This window comes from Odocoileus virginianus, chromosome 8 (assembly GCF_023699985.2).
Source record: "Odocoileus virginianus isolate 20LAN1187 ecotype Illinois chromosome 8, Ovbor_1.2, whole genome shotgun sequence".
NCBI classification, from domain to species: Eukaryota; Metazoa; Chordata; class Mammalia; order Artiodactyla; family Cervidae; genus Odocoileus; species Odocoileus virginianus.
This window is the reverse complement of record NC_069681.1, coordinates 10,276,826-10,302,013: the sequence shown is the minus strand read 5'-3', so window position 1 is coordinate 10,302,013 and position 25,188 is coordinate 10,276,826. Positions and strand designations below refer to the sequence as shown.

Below are 25,188 nucleotides of genomic sequence, written 5' to 3'. Positions count from 1 at the left end.
TGGAGATAGTGGTGGAGATAGTGTTTTAATGCAAGCAGTGTAGTCTGAAGCAGTGAACTTAGTGATCTGACATACTCTCGGTTAATTCACATGATCACAAGAATTATCACTTGTTTACCGAGAATTAGGAACATATTTCTTCTCTGTTTTTCCTTTGCTCGTTTCTTTTTATCTCACACAATTGCACATAGAATGATCATCCCTCAGTGTCCTCAGGGGATTATTTCCAGAACTCCCTTCAGACTCCAAAATCTGAGGGTGCCCCTTATGTAAAATGGCTAATATTAGTATATAACCTTCACATATCCTCCCGTATACTTCAAATCATCTCTGGATTACTTATAATACCTAATACAGTATAAATGCTATGTAAGTAGTTGCCAGCATGTGGCAGATCATTCAAGCTGTGTGATTTGGAACTTTCTGGAATTTTGGGGGAGGTGAGGCTGGATATTTTCACCTGGGGATATCCAGACTCACCTGGATATTTCTGGGGGAGGTTGGTGGAATCTGTGGATGTGGAGCCATGAGTATGGAAGGCCAACTGTGTCTATGTTGAAATTGATTAAACTTTTCTTAATTGATTTATGGTATATGTGTTCAGGTTTACAAATCTTAACTTTGGCTTCACAAAAATAAACCTCTAGTAAAGTATTTTCCTAAAATTGTCCCTTGGTAAACTTGGAAGTCCATATACCTACCCAGTATAACTTGTTTCTCTACAGTGTTTTTCCAAGCACTAAGTTTGTCTTCAGTTCAGTTCAGTTCAGTTCAGTTGCTCAGTCGTATCCGACTCTTTGCGACCCCATGAATCACAGCACGCCAGGCCTCCCTGTCCATCACCAACTCCCGGAGTTTACTCAAACTCATGTCCATCGAGTCGGTGATGTGTCTTAGGGTCTTTTAAATAAATTAGCCTCTAAAAATATCAATATATAATGTATAAGTTACTTTAAAAACAATCTAATGGAGTAGGAAGAATTTGGGCATAAAATTCTCGCCCTACAACCCTTGTCAATTATTAGATATGACATTGGATTACATTAACCAACTATTCTGTTTCCTCATCTATAAAATGAAGATGATATTATTTAACCTGACAGGTGGTTCTAACAATTAAATGACACTTCCTGACAGCTGAGTAGATATTCAGCAAAAGCCAAATATTATATTGTATGTCTTTCTTAGCTTCAGAAAGTTTGAAGAACTTTAAATAACCAATATTGTACCAGTTGGTTACAAGCAGCTTGGGCTTTTTAAAAGTAGTTAACTGTAATGTAACCTTTGTTGTGCAATATAATTATAACGAGATACAACTGACAGTTTAATAATTAACTAAGAAAAAAATTATGCTAATTCCTGTGGTTGGGAAAAGGCTGCATAATATTTAATCCTTTAATCTCTGAATTTTTTATTAGTGAAAATTTATTGTTTTATAATTTGTTCAAATAGCCAGTATATTTACACTGCAGGTATTTTAGGTCAGTATATATATTTTCTGGCAGATGGCAGTCAGAAGCCCAGGAAAGGGCCATCTCTTTCTGACTTCAGTAAAAGGCATTGAATGTCTCATGGTAGCCCTGATTAGCAACATGGACCTTTTCCAAGTACATTATTGCTCACAAAGAGTTGGACATGACTGAACTACTGAACTGAACTGATATCATACCTGAGAGAGGGAAAGAGAAAGGGGTGTGTGGGTGTATAACTCCCTACTGTTTAAAACTCTAATGCTAAGTATCCCTCTTCACTTGAAGTTATTCAGTACTTAAGTGACAGTGTGCTGTAATGGTTAAGCACACAGGCTCTGTAGTTGACCGATCCCTTTTCCTATCTAACTGCTCACCTTATGTGAGCTGTTCAGCTTCTTTCTGCATTAATTTTTTTCATGTGGAAAATTGTGATAATAATTCTTATTGGGTGGCCAGGCTATACATATTTATAGATACATTCTGTATGCTTTCTATGTGCCAAATTCTATTTTATCTGTATGTATGTGTACATGAGCTCTTGGCATGGGAAGCTCTTGGATCTTTTTTACTTAAAAAATGGTATCATTCTGTAGGGTCAGCTACCATTTACAGGCTTAGATTCTACCCAGGATGTCCTGATTTTAAGCAGGCAGGGAAAAAGGGAGGTACAGTGTATTTGGGAAAAGTGCCCTAGTTCCCCAAGTTATTCTATATCCTTCCAACTCATCACTGCCTGCCCAGTTGTATTAGTATATCTGGCCTTTATTCCTAGCCATACCCTGCCAACCTAGTAAATCTTCATTACCTGACTCATATTCTCTTCTAGCAGTGTCCTTCAGAAGGGCTGCTGACATCCTGCCGTGGACTGGTTCTCACAGTGGTCACTGTGGTGACAAATGGAACTTGAGAAACAGTATCCTGCATGTGTGGGTGTGGGCTCCAGCTAGCCTGTGTCTTTCTGCTTCCTCTTAATGTCTCCTGAGTTGTACTCAGTCATCTTCTACCTTACCCATTTGGTTTCTGCTCTAGAATTTCATTTTTCACATGAGACAGGCCACATAACTGTAACTTGATAAAATTTACCTGTGATAGTCTCCTGGCAATAATTAACATTTCGTTTATGGGGACTAATCCGGCTCTTAGCCATTTAAAATAGCAATCCTCTCTCTTTTGTAAAATAGCTTTATAGAATGCAGAGGAAACACAGTTGAGATCCAGATGCTGAGTCTGTTCAACAACATTTGTTTTGTATTGACAATAGCCATGAGTATAAATTTCATAGCTGTGAACTTTAAAAATTAGATTGACTTATAATACCATTTATGTACCTCTTTTCTTCAATAAATAGAATTAACAATTTATACAAACTGGATTTTATGTTAAAATTGTACCTTTATGATTAAAATTTTTGCAAATTACTTGAGCTGAGAAAACACATCTCTAAAACAACCTTTGTTTATTTTTGCCAAGATTTGCCCTTACCTTTTGTTCTCTCTGCCATCCTAAAGAACCCTCATGAGTTAATTATATTCATGACTTGTTTTATGTAATATGAGCCGTGAATTATTAAAATTCTTCTAATAATTCTATCACATATATGTTTAAGGTTGAACTATTGTTTAATTTTAGTTAATTGAGTGCTTTCTCTATATAATAGAAAAGTGAAGTCGCTCAGTCGTGTCTGACTCTTTGCGACCCCATGGACTGTAGCCTGCCACGCTCCTTCGTCCATGGAATTTTCCAGGCAAGAATACTGCAGTGGGTTGCCATTTCCTTCTCCAGGGGATCTTCCCGACCCAGGGATCGAACCTGGATCTCCCACACTGCAGGCAGACTCTTTACCGTCTGAGCCAAAACAGGTCGAAAACAATTATAATCATGTGAAGTTTTGTAATTTGGTTGGACTTACAGATGACATTATCCCTCAAATATTAAAATGATAGTGAATCCAATATTTGTTTAAAAATTCCTAATTTTCGAAAATTACCTGGCAGTCCAGTGGTTAGGGCTCTGCATTTTGCCAAAGGCCGGAACTGATCCCTGGTCAGGTTACTAAGATCCCGTAAGCTGCATGGTTCAGCACAAAAAATATATATAGCTAGATAGATATGTATATATATACATATCTATATATTACTAATTTTCTGTCAGGCAGCTTATGTGTAACTTCCTTGGGAAACATTTTGATACCCTCCTTCAACAAAAAATTGATTCCCCATTTGTGTTAATGTAGTGCTTTATACAGACTGTTTTTTTCACAGATGGCATTATAGTTAATGGACTGAGAATTTTTTGTTGGCCATTTCTGTATGTGCAGTGTTTAATGCTGGGTCTGGCACAGTGTTTTCGTTGTGTTGGAAATAAAGGGAAGGAGCATTTGAAATGAATAACTCATGTTTTGTTCAAGTGACTTGTCAAGTGTTTTCAACAATGTAGAATATGCTTCTTTCCTCACTTTTATTTCGTAATCTCAATAGGACCATACAGACTCCAGCCCAAGTTCCAGTGGTGGTATCTCCTGGGAATCAGCATTTGCACACGGTAACACTCCAGACAGTGCCGATCACAACAGTGATAGCCAGCGCAGACCCGTCGTCAGCTGCTGGATCTCAGAAATTCATCTTACAAGCCATCCCATCCTCACAGCCCATGACAGTCCTCAAAGAAAACGTGGTGCTGCAGCCTCAGAAGCCGGGCTCCCCGCCCTCCATCGTCCTGAGTCCTGCCCACGTGCAGCAGGTCCTCACCAGCAGCGTCCCGACTGTCTGCAACGGAGCCGTCAGCGCGGCTTCGTCTCCGCCCTTCAGCGCCACCACGCCCATGGCGACCTTTTCTCAGCACAGTTCACAGCTGGTTGCTCACCCACCTGGCACTGTAATCACTTCAGTTATCAAGGCTCAAGAGGCAAAGACTCACATACAGGAAGAAGTGAAAATGGAGGCTGGAGAGGCTGTGAAAGAAGGCGCGGAGCACCCCGAGCCGCAGCCACAGCCTTACGTGATGGTGGTCTCCAATGGGTTTCCTTCGCAGGTAGCTATAAAAAACGAACTGCTGGAACCCAGCTCCTTCTGAGGAATACGCCAAAGGAATTACAGATGGTTGTTGTTTAACTGAACATTTTTGATTGTCTGCAAACTATTGATTCTAAGATAAATCCTCCACACCGTTCCTCATTTTGTAGTTACTTGTTAAAAGTTAGTAACAGTTAATTTGACTTTGGTAGATGAGGGGGGAAAACCCAAAGGCTTCTGTTTGTCCTCCAGAAGTTTCAGAATTCAGTTGTGAAGGAACAGGCGTTTTATACTATGAAGACATTCTTTTGAGATTTTTTTCAGTGGTTATATCATAAGCATTTTACAAGCACCATTTTAAATTTTATATTGCATTAGCTTTTCTGATTCTTTTGTAAACACAATACTTAAATGTAAGACATCAGGAAATTTATATAGGAGCTGTTTTCATTCCACTGTATCAAAGGTTAAGTCTTGACTCTCTGAAATCCAAGACACCTATTTTATGCTTTGTTAAAATTATGATTTCACTTAGATTGACTTTAGTTTGTTGCACTGTATGTTGAGCTATGCCTATGTAAAATATAACTTCAAAAATTGAAATGTCCCCATGATAGGGCTAAACCTGTTTCAGAAGCAGGATAATAGAAAAGCATCAGCCTAAGAGTGGTTCTCCTGCTGACTAGCTCTGTAACCTTGGGCAAGCCACTTGATCTTCTGGGCCTCCTAAGAGGAATGGTGTATTGGATTAGACTCCAACTCCTATCTAATTCCTATCTAGTTCTCCAATTTCCCATCTAGTTCTAAATTTTATGATTCTAACTCCTATCTTTTCTCAATTTATCAGATTTATCAATTTATCAAAGTTAGTATCAATTAAAACATTATCAGCTTATCTCCTAATGTAAATATAACTAAAATACTACAGAAAATTAATGGCCCTACAAAATTCATTTTTCTATTATCTGTAAGACCTGCTATGAACCTGATTTCTTCCTAAATTGTTTGTTCATTAACTCTTTAGGCCCCTGTGCACTGTGATCCACTAGTAAACTTACGTTGCTGAGTGCTAAATGATATACTGCTATTCTGAAAGAGTCAGGGCTCTTTAAGGGCCCAGAAAGCAACCAAGCCTTGGCTAATCTGACTGAGTAGTCAGTTGCTATAAAACTGTAGTTGCTTTATATTTTGGATCTTTTTTTTATTGGGAGTGGGGGAGGGGGAATTACATACAAAGATAATATACATTATATATCCATGTTTCTAGATTACTTTTTAGATTACTTTTTCATCTGTAAATAATGTACATTTAACTTCACAAGAAAAATTGTTTCTTGCAATTTTTTAGTATAGCAAAAAGTAATTTTTGTAGATGAAAAAATCATTATGTTTAGAGGTCTAATGTTATATGTTTTCATATTACAGAGTGAATTTGTATTTAAACAAAAATTTAAATTTTGGAATCCTCTAAACATTTTTGTATCTTTAATTGGTTTATTATTAAATAAATCATGTAAAAATTCTGTGTTTTTTGTTTTCAAGCAAGTGTTTCTTAATAGAAAATCTTACTAGTATTACAATGCTACTAAATGTTTATATAATAGCTTCCATTAGTCAGATAAGACTTGCAGAATGTTATCTTCTCAGTTTTCCTTTCTACAATGCCAAATGGCAGTTTCCAGACATGACACCATGGATTACCAGGCCCCAAAAATTAGAAAATAAAATATTCCCAGCAATAATATTAAACACACTTAAAAAAACAAGTTTTCTAGTTAGAAATTAGATCAGCTAATTGTTAAACTCAGAAAACATAGAAACAGAAAAATGTAAGAAAATGAAAATCTTAATCCAATACCTCTATACCTAGTAGTAACTTCCATGTATTCATTTCTTCATGTCACTTAATATTTTTCTGAAATATGGTTTTGAAAGGAGCATTCTTATCTCTGAAGATGGAAGCAGAGAAAAATGTGAAGGAGCAGGCCTCACTCGTTTTCTTATTTACTACCCTTAGTTTATACCCTTCTGTTCCACTGTTTTTCTACAACTCTCCATTCTTCATCAAACCTAGTATATATATGTGTGTATTGGGGAGATGGGTGATCAAAGTGTATATGTGTGTGTGTGTGTGTGTGTGTGTGTGTGTGTATGCTTTCTTCTATTCTTTTCCATTGTGCTGTGTCACAGAATATTGAAAATACTTCCCTATGCTGTACGTTGCGAGCTGGTCGTTTATCCATCCTATAATGGGTAGCTTGCCTCTGTTAATCCCAGACTGCCACTCCTCTCCTCCCCTACTCCCCTCCCCCTTGGTAACCACTAGTCTGTCTTCTGTGAGTCTGATTTTGTTCTGTAGATGTTGATTTCTACCATATTTTAGATTTGACATACAAGCGATATGATAAGGTACTTGTCTTTCTCTTTTTGACTGACTTTGGTTACTATGGCAATCTTTCAGTCCATCCATGTTGTTGCAAATGGCATTATTTCATTCTTTTTGATGGCTAATATTCCATTGTATATATGTACCCCATCTTCTTTATCCCTTCATATGTTGATGGACATTTAGTCCATTCATTCTTAACCCTCTGTAGTAGTTCATTTGCCCTATTACCCTGAAATTACTGTTGCAAAGGTCACTAAATAGCCATCAATTTCCATATTGCCAAATTCTCTTTTTTGACCTTTCCAGTATTTGATAACCTTTTAAAATTCATTGTTTCTTCAAGTCTCTATTGCCTTTACTTTTGTGCCTGACTCTTTCCTGTCCTCTTCTTACCTTTATAATCATTTCTTAGTGCTGCTCTTGGGCTGCTCCAGAAACTCAAAGGCCGGAGTTCTCCCCAGTTTTATCTAAAGGTCACTGTTCTCCTTCTCTGTGTCTTCACCTTGTCCCCCTTCAATGCATTCTTCTCCAGTGCAACAGGTGAACATATTAATAGATAGATAGAAATAGATATATATTTAATTATACTTAGCCATTCAGTGGTTCCTTATAGTCCTCAGGTGGAGTTGAGGGCCTGCATGGTCTCACCTTTTTTTTTTTTTTTACCCCATTGGTCTCAGCTCTTCTGGATCCCACTAGCAGTATCTTCAACTTTTACTCTCCAAATCATACCGTCAGGTAGGTTGGGATGCTTTCAATTGCAAGGAACAAAAAACCCTATTCAAAATTATTAAACAATACAAAACTAGTTAGGAGGTTTCCAAGTTGGCTAATTCAGGAGCACAGTAGTGATCCTGAGCAACCGGCTTTCCTTCCCTCTTTCTGCTTTACCATCCTCAGTATTTTGGTTTTGCTTTCAGAATGGCTCCTGCCATGGATGCAAGATATCTACAGTAGTTCCTCTGTGTTTCTGTTTATCAGTAAGGAAACCTTCCCAGAGCACCTGAGCAGCCATTTTTTCAGAACTAGATTGCTCATATACTCCTTCCTAAGGCTGACCATGGCTGGCCAAGGATGCAGGATTACCATGGATGATTTAGTCAATGTGTTGGGGAGATAGGCAGTCAAGCAAAAGTGGGCTCCACAGCAAGGAATAAGGGAGGAATGATAGAGCCCATATATGTACTTCCAAAAATGCTCACACCTACAGGAAACATACTTTCTCTCATGTTTCCTGCAGCTGTGAGATCAGCCGAAGTCTCATCCGGTTACTTGACCCAGTTTCATGACTGGGATCTCTTGAGGTGGTGCAGTCCTCTTTTTCAGATCAGCTGTGGCTCCCGGATTTCTTCTCCACAGCCCACCTAGTATGAGCACTGGGGAGAAATCTCTTTCCAAGCCTTCTCAGCTTTAGATACATTTCTTGATGGTGTAAGCTTGATGTCCTATCTCAGGGTCACCCTTTCCCCTTGTGTGTTGTGTCTTCCGTGTCCCCCATCCTGCCTCTTTCATCTGCCTTGTTATACATACCAGAATCTGTTCTGTAGCATCACACTTCTGAACACCAAACTGTCAGTTTAGGTTCCTGGTCTTTAGCAACAGAGATGGATTGTGGTTTTCAGCATAAAATAAACTTTATTAGAAGAATATTGTGCAGGTCACAATAGAAAGACTGGAGAATCGGGGTCAAACTGAGCCACACAGCTAAGAACCAATCAGAAAACTGTACTGCACAACTGGGCTGCCTGCAGCCACTGTTGGCAAAGCACCCGAACACTGAACTCTGTACCACTGTCTCTACGGCTTCAGAAATCTGATCTTGGAACAAGCGCTGCTTCATCTGGAGAGAATGAGCAAGTCCTTTCTTGACTCCTTGTGTTAACTACCAATTTGTGTGATTGGCTACCCCAAAGAATGGCTGATACCCTCTATCATGGCAGACCCAGATTTCTGTGGGATACACAGCTTGGTGATTGGATGGGTGAGGGGGACTTAATTTAGGGAAAACAGAGAATCAGAACACGAAATCGGAGGGTCTGAAGGGGCTGTAGCTCTCCACTCTTGAGTGCTCCCTTTCCTCTCTGGGCGTCTGCACCTGCGTCACCCGCTTGGTACAGTTGCTCTCATTCTATTCTGCCAACACCCGTCTGTTCTTCAGGCCTCAGCTTAGATGTTACTTCCTCTGAGCGCTTTCTCTGAGTTCTTCAAAATTCCCCGTTACTGTCATAGAGCCCTTTATTTTTCATTGTTAAAATATAATTTTAGCCACACAATGCAGTTTGAGGGATCTTATTTCCCCAACCAGGGATTGAATCCAGGCCCCCAACAGGGAAGCATGGAGTCCTAACCACTGGGCCACCAGAGAATTCCGAGAGAGCCCTTTAATTTCTCTCACGGGCAGATTATACTATAATAGTTGACTGGTGATTATGTATGATTTCAACACTACATTATAAAAAGTCAAGACTGTAGTCATTTTAGTACCCACCTGGTCTCTAGCATAGTATCTCCAAATAGTAGGTACTCAGTATTTATTAAATACATGACTAAGCTACATGTTCTTATCTATTTTCATGTTTATGTTCTCAAGCTGCTAACCACCATCTATGTGCCTATGACTGTTCTTACCTGTAGCTCCAAACTTGTTTTATAGTTTTTGAGCTATAATTTACATACAATAAATGGCACATATTTAAATAGAGTATAAACTCATGAAATCATCACTAATCGAGTAGTGAAACTACTTATGTTCAGTGAACACTACTCTAAAATTTTCTTGTGCCCGTTTGTAACCAATCCCTTCCTGCTGATCTGCTGTCTCTGTAGATTAGTTTGCATTTTCTAGGATTTTATGTAAATAGAATCATATAGTATGAGTTTTTTTTGGTCTGGCTTGTTTCACTTAGCATAATTATTTTCAGGTTCATGGATGTTGTAGTCTGTATCAGCATATTATTTCTTTTATTGCTGAGTATTTTATTCTATATTACATGGATATACTGCAGTGTATCCGTTCATCTGTAAATGGACGTTTGGGTTGTTTCTGGTTTTCAGCTATTATCATTAAAGCTGGAATGAATATTCCTGTACAAATCTTTACAGTGGATATGTATTTTCATATCTTTTAGACAAGCATCTAGGAGTGGCCTGTCTATATCATATGATGGTTGTACCATCTTACATTCCTACCAGCAGTATATGAGGCTTTCAGTTGCTCTACATTTTCTTCTACATGGTCTTTTATATTTTTGCCTTTTTAATGGGTGTGTAGTTATATCTCATTGTGGTTTTGATTTATATTTCTCTAATGACTAATAATTTTGAGCAATTTTCATCAACTTATTTGGTATCTATGTATCTTCTTTGATGACTTGGTTGGTCAGTTTTCTTGCCCATTTAAAAATTCTGTTGTTTTCTTATCACTGAGTTTTGAAAATCTATTCTGAATACAAGCTCTTCATCAGATATATGACTTGCAAGTATCTTCGAAGTACAGAAACTTTTAAATTTTGGTAAAGTCTCATATCAACTTCTTTTATGGATCATGCTTTTGGTGTTGTATTTAAGAAATTGTTGTTTAACCCAAGGACACAGAAATGTTTTAACATGTTTTACAGTTTCAACATTTAGGTCCATAATACATTTTGTTAGTTTTTGTAGATGATGCAAGGTATGAATTGAAGTTCACTTTTTTTCCTTTTTCTATCAAATTTGTTGAAAAGATCATCCTTTTCAATTGAAAAGTCCCAGAAGACTAACTTATTTGACTATCTTTTCTGCCCTGAATTATCTTTGGACCTTTGTTGCAAATCAGTTGTATATATTCATATGAGTCTACTTAGGGACTCTCTTTTCTTTCCTATTGATCTGTCTGTCTTTGTACCAATACACAAAGTGGATGTATTGAAATCAGCTAGTGTTAGTTCTCCAACCCTGTTATTTGGCCATTCTGAGTCTTTTACATCTCCATTTGAATTTCAGAATCAGTTTGTCAACTTACAAAATGGAAAAAGTCTTTGAGATTTTGACTGAGATCAGGTTGAATCAATCGATCAAATTGGGAAGACCTGACATTTTAATACTGAGTCTCACATTCATATTTCTCCATTTGTTTGTGTTCTTTGATATCTCTCAGCAACATTTTGTAATTCTCAATGTATATGTTTTGCACATCTTTGTCAGGTTTAATTTTCAGTATTTAATAGTTAATGCTATTGCAAATATCATTGTTAAAATTTCAAATGGATTGTTCATTGCTGATTTTGTTTTTGTCTTTTCTATTTCACTGAAGCATAACGTGCACAAATCTTAAATGTGTTCAGTTCAGTTCAGTTGCTCAGTCGAGTCCGACTCTTTGCGACCCCATGAACCGCAGCACACCAGGCCTCCCTGTCCATCACCAACTCCCAGAGTTTACCCAAACTCATGTCCATTGAGTCAGTCATGCCATCCAACCATCTCATCCTCTGTCATCCCCTTCTCCTCCTGTCCTCAATCTTTCCCAATATCAGGGTCTTTTCCAATGAGTCAGCTCTTCACATCAGGTGGCCAAAATATTGCAGTCTCAGCTTCAACATCAGTCCTTCCAGTGAACACCCAGGATTGATTTCCTTTAGGATGGACTGGTTGGATCTCCTTGTAGACCAAGGGACTCTCAAGAGTCTTCTCCAATACCACAGTTCAAAAGCATCAATTCTTCTGTGCTCAGCTTTCTTCACAGTCCAACTCTCACATCCATACATGACTACTAGAAAAACCATAGCCTTGACTAGATGGACCTTTGTTGGCAAAGTAATGTCTCTGCTTTTTAATATGCTATCTAGGTTGGTCACAATCTTCCTTCATAAGGAGTAAGCATCTTTTAATTTCATGGCTGCAGTCACCATCTGCAGTGATTTTGGAGCCCCCCAAAATAAACTCAGCCACTGTTTCCACTGTTTCCCCATCTATTTGCCATGAAGTGATGGGACCAGATGTCATGATCTTAGTTTTCTGAATGTTGAGCTTTAAGCCAACTTTTTCACTCTCCTCTTTCACTTTCATCAAGAGGCTCTTTAGTTCTTCTTCACTTTCTGCCACAAATGTGTAACTCGAAAAATTTGACACCTGAATGAAAGTCACTCAGTTGTGTCTGACTCTTTGCAACCCTATAGACTGTGGCCTACCAGGGTCCTCTATCCATAAAATTCTCCAGGCAAGAATACTGGAGTAGATAGCCATTCCCTTCTGCAGGGGATCTTCCTGACCCAGGGATTGAACCTGGGTCTCCTGCATCATTAATGTAATTATCACCCTAGTTAAGATATATAACATTTCCCACATCAAAAAGAAGTCATTCTCATGGCCCTTCCCAGGAGATCATTCTCTGACATCCCTCACAATGTTTCTTCTCTTCATAAAAATGGGACTCAACCAGGATGTACTCTGTCTGGCTTCTTTAACTCAATATTATGTGTGTGAGGTTCATCCATATTGTTGCGTGTACTGATAATTTATTCTTAGTCTTTGCTCTGTAGTATTTTTCTTTTGTGAAAGAACATTTAGATTATTTCCAGCTTTTGTTGGTAATGCTACAATCAGTATTTTTGTACATGAACGTAAGTATTCTTTTCTCTTGGGCATATGACTACTGGTAGAATTCTTGGGCAGGATGGTATATATATGACTAGCTTTAGTAGATAGTGTCAAAGTTTTCTAAAGTAGCAATACCAATTTACACTCTTACTAGCAATATATGAAAGTTATAGGTGCTCCATATCCTTGTCAGTGCTTGGCACTGGAACTCCTTTTAATTTAAGCCATTTTGATAGGAGTGTTTAGTACCAAATTATTTTACTGTCCCTTGATACAGCTATTGAGGTAGAACTTCTTTGCATATGCACATTGGCCATTTAGAGAACATCTGAAAACCAACCAAACTAATTAACACTAACATACTAAAGAAAAATACACATGGACATTTCAATAAAGGCAGAAAAATCATTTAATATTGAATGCTTTCTTCCTAAGTGTTACAACCAGGACAGGAAGTCCATCATCACTACTTCTATTTAGCACTATAGTAGACATCCAAACCAGTGACAACCAGCAAGAAAAATAAAAGGTATAATGACTGCACAGGAGGACGTTTACCCATCTATTCACAGATGACAAGACAGTGAAATAACAAATTCTAAAAGAATCTACAAAATATTATATAATAAGGGAAATTATATATAAGAAATAATAAATGAACTTAGCAAGATTGTTGACTATAAGGTCAATATGTAAAAATCAGCAGTGTTTCAACAAATACTAGCAACAAACAAGTAGAATATTAAAAACTTAAAATGCCATTTAAAAAGCATAAAAAACATAAATACCCACGAATAAATCTAATGAAAGATATGTAAGACATCTCCACTGTAATCTACAAAACACTGCCAAGAGAACTTAAAGACTACTTAAATAAATGGAGATGTATATTACATTCATGGATTGGAGGAAATACAAAGATGTCAGAAAAAAAAATGGAGGCAACCAAAATGTCCATTGACAGATCAATAGATAAAGAAGATGTGGTATATAGATATACAATAGAATGCTACTCAGCCATAAAAGAGAATGAAATAATGCCATTTTTTTGTGTGTGGCAAAATGGACAGATCTACATAGATTACCGTATTAAGTGAAGTCAAGCAAAGACAAATATCATATGGTATAACTTATATGTGGAATCTAATATATGATACAAATGACCTTATTTAAAAAGCAGACACGACAGACATGGAAAACAAACTTATGGTTACCAAAGAGGAAAGTGGAGGAGGGAAAAATTAGCAGATCCAAACTACTATATATATAAAGCAAACTGCTTGTGTAGCACAGGGTACTGTATTCAATACCTTGTACTCAACTATAATGGAAAAAATATGAAAAGGAATAGCTATCTATCTGAATCACCCGTGTACAAAAAAAGTAACATGACGCCATAATTAACTATATTTCAATTAAAAGAAATACTAGGATGTCAGTTTTCCCCAAATAAACTGACCTATAGATCCAATGTAAGCCCAGTTAAAATCCTAGTAGAGTTTTTATAACTGTTTTTTGGAAATTGACAGGTTCATTCTAAAATTTATAAACAAATGGAAATAAGTTTTATAAAATGTATAAAATAATGTGAATACAAAGGATTTTGACTAGCCAAGAGTACCATGGCAATACTGAAAAAGTTACAGGGCTCCTTAAGACTTATAAAGCTACATTAATTAAGATAGTGTGGAACACGTTTAGGCAGACCAATGAAATGAGAACCTGGAAATAGACCCTTGTATATCTGGTTATCTACTTTTTACAACTGTGCCATAATTATTTACTGGGGGAAAGAGCAAATGATAGTCTTTTCAGTAAATAGGTCTGGGTCAATTGGATATCCATAGGGGTGGGGGAAGGAGGAATCTCGATCCTGACTTCCCACCTTTTATAAACATGAATAAGTCTGGCTGTGAAAGATAAAAATGTAAAGCATTTAAGAAAACACAGGTGACTAATTTAATGGTTTTGAAGCAGGCAAAGCCTGCTGATCAATACAAAGAGTATTGATCACAAGAGAAAAATCAGCAAATCCAGACAGTTTTACTTCAATTATTTCTGTAATTCTCACCATCCCCTACAATCAGTGACCTATTTAAGAGACACTTTGGTTCAGGGGTAAAGAATCCACCTCCCAATGTAGGAGCCCTGGGTTCGATCCCTGGGTGGGGAAGATCCTTTGGAGAAGGAAGTGACAACCCACTCCAGTATCCTTGCCTGGGAAATCTCATGGACAGAGGAGCCTGGACGTCCACAGTCCCTGGCGACATAAACAGTCAAACGCCGCCGAGCAGTGAGCACACATTGGCCTGTAGTAGAGCGGTTGTCTCCCAACAACTGTTCTGTTCCCTTCAATCCTTCTTCTATTGTTGTCCAGTCTTTGTGTCTTCCACAGTACAGACAGAACAACAAACAAAAATGCAAATTTAAACGTCAATGCCCTTTTCAGGTGAAAATCCTATACGGTTTAGCATCTTTAAGTGAATTCCATTCAAACTTCTCAGCGGAGTACACCTAGTCCTTATGACCTAGCATGTACCTACCTCTCCACCCAGTCTGCTTCTAGCTTGAATTTTGGCTCTACAATTTGAGTTCACATCATCACTTTCTAACACGCGTCCTATTCAGTCTAAACTGCTTTTTCCCTTTCCTTCACTAAGTCTTCTTGCCAGACTGAGGCTCAGTTACAACCTGTGAGGACTCCATCCGTATACATTATATTCAGTTGTGTCCCTTCTTGCTATCATATCAATGACTACTGCCCTTTCATTTTTAGCCTTTAGAACAAAATTGGAGGGTGTTAACACCACTGAATCCCCGGACTTTAAGTTTAGATTTCGGATGGAGCAGACACTCCAGTTCAGCTCCTTGTTCGTCTCTACTAATGGGCGGCTCACTCCCACGCCTTCCTGCTCCCCGGCTGCCGCCTTGGTGGAATTAGCTCTAAGTTTCTTCCATTGGAATTGCATAGGTCGAGGGGTACTGAGAGAGGAGGGCCGCCCGCTGAGTGGAAAGTAGAGCGGTACTGGGACAAACTTCAGGTTCCCTTTCTCCCTTCAGCGCGTTCGGATGGAACACGTTTTTCTTGTATCTGGGAAGCCAAGTGGGGAGAAAGTCTCGGCCTGTGAAGTTCTGGGGAACCAAGCGGTCCGCCCGAACCGGAACCAAAAAGGCGTACCTCCAGTCTAGCTACTGCGACGGAAGAGCGACTCCCGGCGAGCTTATGGGCCTCAGGTCTCCCGGCGCCAGGATCCCGGGGTCAACGGGCCGCCCTCCGGAAGTGGCTCCCGGAAAAGAACACGTAGCCGAGAGCGTCACGGGTCGCGAAAGTCTTGGCTGCCTCTGGGGAGCCATGATGAGAGCCGTAGGGGAAAAGGGAGCTCAATGTGCCGTGCGTTACTGACAGACGTACAAACGTCTCCCAAACGCCACACGTTCCCGAGGGCTAACTGTACGGTACAAGGGTCCTACTGAGTTACCGCGCCCGGAGGCTCTCGGGTAGTGTGCGCGCGCACTAGGACGGAGGGCGCGCGTGGCCCGCCGCGGCCTCCGTAACCATGGCTGCGGTGGGGCGGGGCCTGCGAAGCAGGTCAGCAGCCGGGGGGGCGGGGTCCGGAGAGTCGGTCCTCCACGGTCCCAGCCCGCCCCGCGCCCGCATTTCGCCTCCCCTCCCCCCCTCCCCTCAGCACGCTGCGCGGCTGCTCGTTGGCTACTTAGGACGGAAGCTCGGTGGGTGATTCTCCAGAAGTTTCCCCCTAGGGCGGCGGCGGCGGCGGCAGCGCTGGTAACCCCTGGAAGAGCAGCTCCGGCAGCGGGAACCGTGACGATTAGAGATGGCGGCGGCGGCGGCGGGTCCTGCGGCTGCCGCGAGGTGCGCGTTTTTCCTTCTCTTTGGTGTAATTGGCATTCCCCCCCCCCCCCGCCCCTTTCTTTGGTTCGTGAGCCTTGCTTGAAGCCCTTCTTTTCCTGGCAGGTTGTTCCGGAGCTTCTCAGATGCCCTCATCGAGCAGGACCCCCAGGCGGCGTTAGAGGTGAGACAGCCTGTGCCCCGGGGCAGGCGGCCGCGTCGGGTTCCTCCCGGCTCTTGTCTTCCGGGGGTCGGGGCCGCTGCTTCTTGTGCGGGTCAGCCCCGATGTTGACAGCCTCCGCCCCTCCTTTTTCTTCCCCGCGGCGGCCTGGTTACGTTGGATCCTTCGTCGGGTCCCTTTCCCACCCCTGGTCCCTTTATGCATCCTTGGAGCTTCTTAGCGTAACCTTCTTCTGTCTTAGGGATCCTGCATCGTGGGCCTCAAGGGACTTGTGTTTTTTTTTTTTTTTTTTAATGGCATTTGTGACTAGAACAAAAAGTGAAATCTCGGCTCGATGTTTGTTCATTCGGATTTTCGTTTGGCGATCATCCTTGATTATTTTTATGTACCCGGTTGTGTCCTGAGGGCCTGTCTGAACTCACACCACTAGGACAGAAACCTTTTCCCCTTGTGTGCCTGAAAATTTCCAGGCGTCCTTGTTTCTCTTCATTACTCACTCATTTGTTTCGTTTCTCAAAACAGTTTCTTGGCGGGGGGAGGGGCTGCTGTGTGGAAGGCACTGGTTGCTATGGATTAAAGTATTAATTTATACAGTTAAATGACTTATAAAGCACTTTGTGTTCAGTGAAAGACTGTAAAGCTGTAAAGGAAACCAAAAGAGTGAGTTAAGTAATAATTTGAAGTAAATCAGAGAGCCCAAGCTAAGAATACGTGAGGCAGGTGGGTCTTAAAATTAGCCAGGGGTTTCTTGTTTTGAAGCTTAAAAAGAGAGGAGACTTTGTTTTGCTCTTCTCATCTAACATATGTAAGGTTAGGAATTTGAGGCAAGAGAATCTTTCTCTTGGCTGTGACTTCTGAAAGAAATTGACTCATGGTTAGCAGAGGAGGTGACATTTGAGGAGAGGCACAAGGGAGCGAGCTTGGAAGCTCTGCGGAAGGATTATTTCAGGCAGGAAGAGGAGCCAGTGTCAAGATCCTGAAGTGGGAGTGAAGTTGGCCTGCCCAGGGAGCAGCGAGAAAGCCCGTTTGGTTAGGGTGGGATGCAAGGAGTGAGAGAGGAGGGGGAGAGGAAGCCAAGGCCTAATCCATTGGTGCCTTTTGTCTGTAGCTTGGACTATGTTTTGGGGGGGTTGGGATATGAAGACCTTAAAATGAAGCGGTTGATTACTCCTGTGCTGGTATTTTTTCCTAGTGATTCTTCTGAGGTCACTGTTAGAATAATGTTACCAGAGGCACTGAGAATTTTTCTCTACAGTTCCTTATTTCAGCTGTTTTCAGAGTCTACATTTGTATGGTCCCCTTAGGCCCTGTGCCTCCTTTGGAAATCTAGTTTATATAATAGTTGCTATTAAAAAATATTAATATAATGGATTGTCATTTTACATCTGACTTATTTTTCTTATAAAATTATGTATTGATGTGTGGTATGTAACACAAATCTAAAGTTTCTTCCCAGCCAATAATTCCTCTTACCCATCTGTTCTGAACTACATCACCATCAGTTAGTTTTCCTTGGACTTCATACAAACAGTGTCATACGGTATCAAACAGCATCATACTTAGTTGAGTGTAGCTACTCTATCTTGCTTTAAACTTTATGTGAGGTACATCCATAAGTTTGTGGGAACGATAATTCTTTTTCATTGCTGTGTAGTATTCCACTGTATTAATATAGCGCTGTTTAACAGTGGACATTTGGGATATTTCTAGTTAATATGAATAAACCACTGTGGATTTTCTTATACATGTATTTTGCTGAACATACCTGCACTACTTTCGAGAGTGCAATTTTTTTTTTTCTTTCTGGGAGTGAAATTGCATAGTGTAGGTGTGGTTAGCTTTAGTACATTTGTCCTTAAAGTGTGGTTCTTGGACCAGCAGCGTTCGCATCACTTAGAAATTCCTTAGAAATGCAAATTCTTGGATGTCCCCTCCCTCACATTTTCTTTTTCTTTCCTCTTTTTTTTTTTCTTTTTTTGGCGGAGGGGCACTACGTGATGTGGCATCTTAGTTCCCCAGGCAGGAATGGAACCCATCCCTGCTGCAGTGGATGTGAGGACTGCCAGGGAATTCCCCACTGCAGATTTTCTGAATGTACTTACGGCTTCTATAGGCCAGTACGCCTTACCCTTCCTTTTTACAGAAGGAAACAGACCCAAGGAAATCCAGGTGATCCGTCACAGAGATGTGTACAGCCAGGTAGAGGCAGAATAGGGGCCTGAGGACCCGGAGTTTCCTGCTCTTAGTCTAGTGCTGTGGTGGTTTCCAAAAGTGTTATCCCAGACCCTCCGCAGGAGCATCACCTGGGAATTTGTTAGAAATGTGAATTCTCAGGACCTGCCACGGACCTGAGTCAGAAACCCAGACTGCGGAGGATGGTCATGGTAAGAACCAGCCTGTGTTAAGAGGAAATGTCCTTTTTAAATCTTGAGACGATCTTCTCTCTGGGTTAAACAGGTGAATGTTAATTCCTCGATAATTGGTAATAATGAGTAGGGCCGGAACCTTGATGAGAAGAGTCAGTTTCCCCCTCGCTTTTCCCAAGGGCTGGTTTAAAGTAATTGTTTTGAAATTAAGGTCACTAGATATTTTAGCAGTTAAAGTGTCACATTTTTATATAACACCATCCTATTAAGAATAAAGAGAAAGTGTATCAAGCTGATTACATGTTTCATTAAACAAACAATGTATATTAGTGTAGAAGGCTGTACTGGGAGCCAGCAATCTAAAGATGAAAATACTGTAGTGAAGGAGTTTGTAGTCTAGAAGAGAGAGTGAGTTAAGTCAACAGGTCATTAGAATATAAGATAAATGCTCTAGTGGAGTGGTGTATAAGCTACAGCAGAATAGAGGCCAACTGGGGAAGTAAAAAATCTTTGTAGAGGAAGTCTCAATTCAGCAGAGAGAGAAAACGTTTATGTGGATTATAAGGATCTTTTGAGTCCCAATATGAGTGGTGCATAACAGCATTGGCTCTGGAATCAGACTGCTTGAGTCTACCATATCTTGGTCTCAGGAAAGTTCCGGCTGTCTTCTTGATCAGACTTCCTGTCTGTAAAATGGGACTGACTGGGACCACTGGAAAGGATGATTATAATGACAAGTAATGTAAGGTCCAAGAGTGAGGCCCTTGAGGTAGGCATCTTGGAGAGGCTTTGCTCTCTTAAGTTCTCACCCCACTTGCTCTCTTTCTGTTACTCAGGTGTGTCGGACTCAGGCCTCATGCAGGGCCTTTGGACTTGCAGCAGTTCTTTTGCTTAGAATGTCCTCTCTATAAACTATTTATTGTTTTGTTGGAAATGCCCATCACTTTAGATTTCATCTGAAATGTCACCTTCTCAAGGAAGCTGTCTTTTCTGACTACTTTATCTGAATGAGGCCCCAGCGTAAGCTTCAGGGGAGCTGCGGTTTCGTGTATCTGGTTACCACTGTGTTCTAAGTGTAGTGTCTGCGATGTGGTAGGCACTCAGATGTATTAAATGATTCCTGCTGTAATTCTTGGAACAGCTGTGCAGTGCATTTTACTAACCAGGAAGCTGAGGCTAAAGAGATGAACTTACTTAGGCTGTCGAGTTTGGGTTCAGGGCATGAAGCTGGTCCTCTGGAGGAGTGGGTAGGATTGAGGTGTATGATATAATTAAATGTTTGTGAGCTGACTTTGAAGTAGCTGACCACAGATAGCTTTGTTGAGGGCATAGCAGGTTGGAATAAAACATACCAGTTCTACATGATTATGTGATGTTTTTCCAGCACTGCTTTTTAGGGAGGGAGAAGGCTTGGTGTTCTTGTTTATCCATGATTGGGGATTAGCTGTGACTGGAAGAAAGTAGAAAGTGGAGATAGCATGAGACACCTAGAGCTAAAGGCCTTTAGACATTCGGTCAGTCTGCTTTTGCTTTTAATCTTAGTAAGTTACCTTTCTGGTTAGCATTTTAAAAGAGCCTAAAGCTCTAAAGATTTGGAAGTTAGTTTTCCAAGATCCAAATCTTAAACAATGTTAATTCCTTCTTTTTTTTTTAACAATGTTAATTTCTTAAAAGGTAGTTTCCCCCCTGTAGTTCTGTGTTATCAGGGTACTTAACTTTCTTTACCATTATCTTGGTAGAGATTTCAGTGTAATTATATTTTACACTTTAATAGATTTCATTACTTTTGAGAACTATAAATTGCTCAACTATAGCAACTCGTGAGAAATACGGTATCTTTGGATATGTTTCATGTAAGTCTGCATTAAATAGCCTTTTTGCTGCTGTGATTCAAGTGTCAGCACCGAAGTCCTTTTTGCAATCCCTCCCTTCAGTCAGCAGCCAGTGACTAGCAGCTGTTGTCACAGGAACAGTAACAACACTGAAAACATGCCCCAAATCAGAGGTAGTTCAGACAGCACAATTATTTTAACTTAACCTTTTTTGGCTTTGTTATATTTTATATTCCTTATTCAAAATAAAAATTTATTGTTGTATTTTATTCATGAAATACAAGTTGGTGTGTTATAAAGTTCTGTTTGTGTTGGGTGATTTGGGGTAACTTTTTTTACTAACACCAAAGTAAGTCAGTTGCTTATTTAACCTAATCACCCTAGTTGGTTCTTCTTATCCAACAATTGGTTTGTGTTTTTAAAGGTCATTTGCAAGTGGGTTGTTCAGAATTCATAAGTTTATACCTGACTCCTTAAGAAAAGGAATATTTTATGCATCTGTCAACCTCTAGTGTCTGGCCTGTTGTTTGTTCCAAAATATATGTTTAAAAATACTTTTTGAATTGATGAACCAGATGTCGTTATAATATGACAGCCTTTTTGACCTATAGTATGCCTGTTCTTGGTGAGGAGAGGTTAGAAATTTGGTTTAGGGAGTAGTTACATAAGCCATCAGCTGTTTTCCAAATTGTTTGAAATTTTAGTGCAAGAAGGTGTTTTTAGCTTAAGTATTTCATTAGGAAGCGTTGAGTTAGTACAGATGTTAGATGGTGTGTGAAAGAAACTTGGAGTAAAGTAATTTTACCAGGAGGCAGTGCATAGTGGTTAAAATTTGATTTGGAGTCAGATAGACTTGGACTTGAATCTTGTCTCTGGCACAGTCACTGACCAGGATGTGAGGGAATGGATTTTCACCACACACTGTAGTGAGGGGGTGGAGGGTCCGGAGGTGTTTGAGGAACAAGGAGGAGCCCATTGTGGAACAAGGGAAAGAGTTTTAAAGACATGAGATAAGAGAGAGAGCTGAGGGTTCTGTCAAGGAGGGCCTTAACCGATCATTGGAGCACTTGGGCCTTTGCTCTGAGTCACCTGGTAAGGCCTTGGAGAGTTTTGAAGAGAGATTTAGTAACAGGATCCAATTTTCATTACTGCTTGAATCAGGGTGATAGGAGTTCAGATGGTAAAACATTGCTTTAGATTTTAGGTATATTGGGTTGTAGGTATATGATTACCAAGTATAATACACATTGGTTTGTGAGAATCACCCTACAGGGTTTAAGCAGAGCCTCATGTATGACTATTGAAGTAATTTTACTTAACTAAGAAAACTACCAGAATCCCTAGATGTGTGGGTAAATGGCTGTTGAATCATGGCTGTTGAATCAAAGCCTCTCTGTTTGCCTGCATTTGTCCCTGGCCTCACTAATCATGCTCTCTTCTTGCATTGTTATTGTTCCAGCTAACACATGCTATGACTGCCCAGAGTGGCAGAAGTTTTAATTGTTCTTTAATTCTTGATCGGTTGATAGTAGCCACCTATGAGATACTGTATCTGGCTGGGCTTTTGACAGAATGTTGTAATTTCTTAGGCCATTGACAAGAGGATAGGAGAGGGCCAGGTAAGCTTACTTATGTATTTATTGGTTCCATTAACCTCCTGAGCTCTAGATTTAACTTTCAGTTCTTAAAAATTATTGGGCAGCTTCACATTTCTAGGGATCTTAAATTCTACATGGTCTTTGAATCTTCTCCAAATTAGAAGGAGAAAATCGGTGATGGTCAATGTATATCAACTAAACTCTTCAGAATAAATCAGGTGATAATAATTACCATTTATTGAGTTCCTACTGTAGGCTGGAAACTGCTAAGTGCTTTGCATAGATATTACATTCGATTGTGGGCTTTCAAGGGGAGAAGGGGGGGATATTGATCCTCTTGCAAAGAAAGGCTCCAAGCTTGTTTCCCTGTTATGTTTCCTCCAAATAGCTTGTGATAATAGGTTATTTTATTAAAGATCATGTTTAATTAGAATTCAGTGACTTTTAAAAAACATTTACTGACACTCAGCATGTTTGTATTTGTAGGAGCTGACTAAGGCTTTGGAGCAGAAACCAGATGATGCACAGTATTACTGTCAAAGAGCTTATTGTCACATTCTTCTTGGAAATTACAGTGGTAACTTGCCTTACAAAGTATATTGTCTCTATAAGTAACTTACACACTTTGCCCAAGATACAATGAATCACATAAAACAGAGGTTATCTTCCAGGACTTGTAACTTGATCTTTCATACACGGTGAAGTAGCCAAAATATGAAAGCATTATGTTGCGTGTCACTCATTTAAATTTTACCGTTGTTCATTCTTTGTGCAGTGGGTGTAGAATTTGTAAGATTTCATTTTTGGTTCCTGGATGTGCTAACAAAAGATAGCATCACATTTACTAATTTACAGAGCATTTGAATGAATTCTCTTCTTTTTTTTATGAAAATAATATATTCTATATTCTGTAATTTTAATCATTCTGGATAATCTGAGTAGGGAAAAATTAAATACTGTGAGTCAAACTACATGAATGATGTTAATGAATTACCTGAACTTGTGATACAGAGCTTTATTCATTTCCTGAAGAGCTTGAAGATTTGGTCAATAGGAATGTATGAGGGTAATTTTATCTCAGACTAGCTTTTCCTGTTTTCAAGTCATTTGTCCATTTCACCAGCTTGAAAACTTAAAAATCTGAGACTAATTCAAATTTTGTGTGTAGTATTTCTTAGGATCCATAAGTAACTGACCAAAAAACCCACTTTTTCATCTGCAGATGCTGTTGCTGACACAAAAAAATCCCTTGAACTTAATCCAAATAGTTCCACTGCTCTGCTGAGAAAGGGGTAGGCAGTAACTACTCTTCTTGTTGGGTCTGGACTATTATGTGGTTAAATGAATTAATTGTAAGCTTTTTCCCCTTTTTAAAAAAAAATTATTCATTTTAGTTGGAAGATAATTGCAATATTGTGATGGTTTTTGCCATACATCAGTATGAGTCAGTTATAGGTATACATGGTCCCCTCATCCTGAACCTACTCTCCCTGTAAACTTTATGTAAATAGTAAACCCTGTGTTTATACATTTTATAGCTGAGATAGGATTCAATTTTTGGTATATTTTATACTTTTATTGTATTAACTGCAGTATGTAATGAGATACACTGTGTGTGTGTATAGTTTAAAATAGAGATGATTGAAATAACTGCAGGGTATAGAGGAAACTGATTTCAAATCCCTTTTTTGTGTCATCATTTGAAATTTACTGTGTTTAACTGACTAGAGAACATCTTATTTCTCACCTAAGCTGTACAGACTACACTTCAAGATGACTCTGTGTCTGTGTACTTTATATCCCAGCTTGTTTCTGTTAATAAGTGTAACTTTAATCTTTAAGAATCAGAAGCTTCTTTAATTCCTTAGTGTAACTATATTTTGGAATAAGCAAGTATGTACAGTTAAGAAATTCCTTCTGAAAAGAGTTCCACATTTTTAATGGGAATTAGATGTTACCCTGGTGACTCCGATGATAAAGAATCTGCCTGCAATGCAGGAGCCTGGGTTCAGTCCCTAGGTGAGGAAGATCCCCTGGAGAAGAAAATGGCAACCCACTCCAGTATTCTTGCCATGGTCAGAGGAGCCTGGCGGGCTGCAGTTCATGGGGTCACAGAGTCAGACACCACTGAGCGACTGACACACACACACACACGGATGCTACAGTTGAGTACTTCAGAACATCTGTTGGCTTGTTAACATGCTTCAATTCTTTTAAAAAAGAGAAACTTTTTTTTTTTTTGAGAGAAAGAAAGCTGTGTTTCATGATCTTACATGTGTATGGTTGTTTTTAATATGCAGGATATGTGAATACCATGAAAAAAACTATGCTGCTGCTCTAGAAACTTTTACAGACGGACAGAAATTAAATAGTAAGTATTATAATTATATGTTAGTAAACTAGTCCATCATACCTGTGTATCTTAAATACCATAGCTGAATCTTGTTAGTATAATCTCAAGTTAATTATAGAAACACTTTTTTCTCTCTTAATGACATTTCGTGTTGATTGCAGAGTTTGAGTTTATTTAAAACTTGATTAAATTGGCCTTTCTTAGCATTTAAATCCCAGAAAAACTATCGTTAGAAGCAAAAGAACTATTTAAACAGTAGGTGTGCTCCCAGTACTGGTCTGGCTTTTTATTTTTTCCTAATGGACAAGTGTAAGTTTAACTTGCTCTCACGTTGTGAAGTCTATTTAAGTTATTATTCAGATTGCAGAGATAAGGAAATCTTAGAACAAAGGTTTTTATTCAGAGGTGAAGTGTAAGTTTGGGTAAAGTATGATAGGGTATCGAAGAAACATGGAACTTTGAGAGTATTGTGAGTTTCTAATACTGTCTTTTTGAGAGAAATAGATGAAAATTATCCCAACAGTGTGGATATCTATGTACAATATGTAGAACTTGATAAGAGCCA

General features: G+C 39.3%; 2 protein-coding genes and 1 long non-coding RNA gene across 3 annotated transcripts in view; 2 read left to right on the top strand and 1 right to left on the bottom strand.

Annotated features, from left to right (window-relative positions):
* The window catches only part of ELF1 (E74 like ETS transcription factor 1), a 116,386-nt gene extending 110,380 nt beyond the window's left edge, over positions 1 to 6,006 (top strand). Inside the window, 1 exon segment of the mRNA XM_070471167.1 lies at positions 3,950 to 6,006. Coding sequence (XP_070327268.1) covers positions 3,950 to 4,544 — 595 coding nt within the window. The 3' untranslated portion in view covers positions 4,545 to 6,006.
* Positions 6,007 to 12,837: 6,831 nt separating this feature from the next.
* Positions 12,838 to 16,049, bottom strand: LOC139036270 (uncharacterized). The gene is made up of 2 exons (XR_011488968.1): positions 15,625 to 16,049; positions 12,838 to 14,832 (listed from the first exon to the last, which is right to left on the bottom strand). It is a non-coding gene; the product is annotated as an uncharacterized lncRNA (long non-coding RNA).
* A 141-nt stretch (positions 16,050 to 16,190) lies between these two features.
* SUGT1 (SGT1 homolog, MIS12 kinetochore complex assembly cochaperone) overlaps positions 16,191 to 25,188 on the top strand; it is a 40,098-nt gene continuing 31,100 nt past the window's right edge. Inside the window, exons 1-5 of the mRNA XM_020879773.2 lie at positions 16,191 to 16,317; positions 16,420 to 16,477; positions 22,757 to 22,847; positions 23,493 to 23,562; positions 24,571 to 24,641. Of these exons, the coding sequence (XP_020735432.2) occupies positions 16,280 to 16,317; positions 16,420 to 16,477; positions 22,757 to 22,847; positions 23,493 to 23,562; positions 24,571 to 24,641 (328 nt within the window). The 5' untranslated portion in view covers positions 16,191 to 16,279. The remainder of the gene's footprint in view (positions 16,318 to 16,419; positions 16,478 to 22,756; positions 22,848 to 23,492; positions 23,563 to 24,570; positions 24,642 to 25,188) is intronic.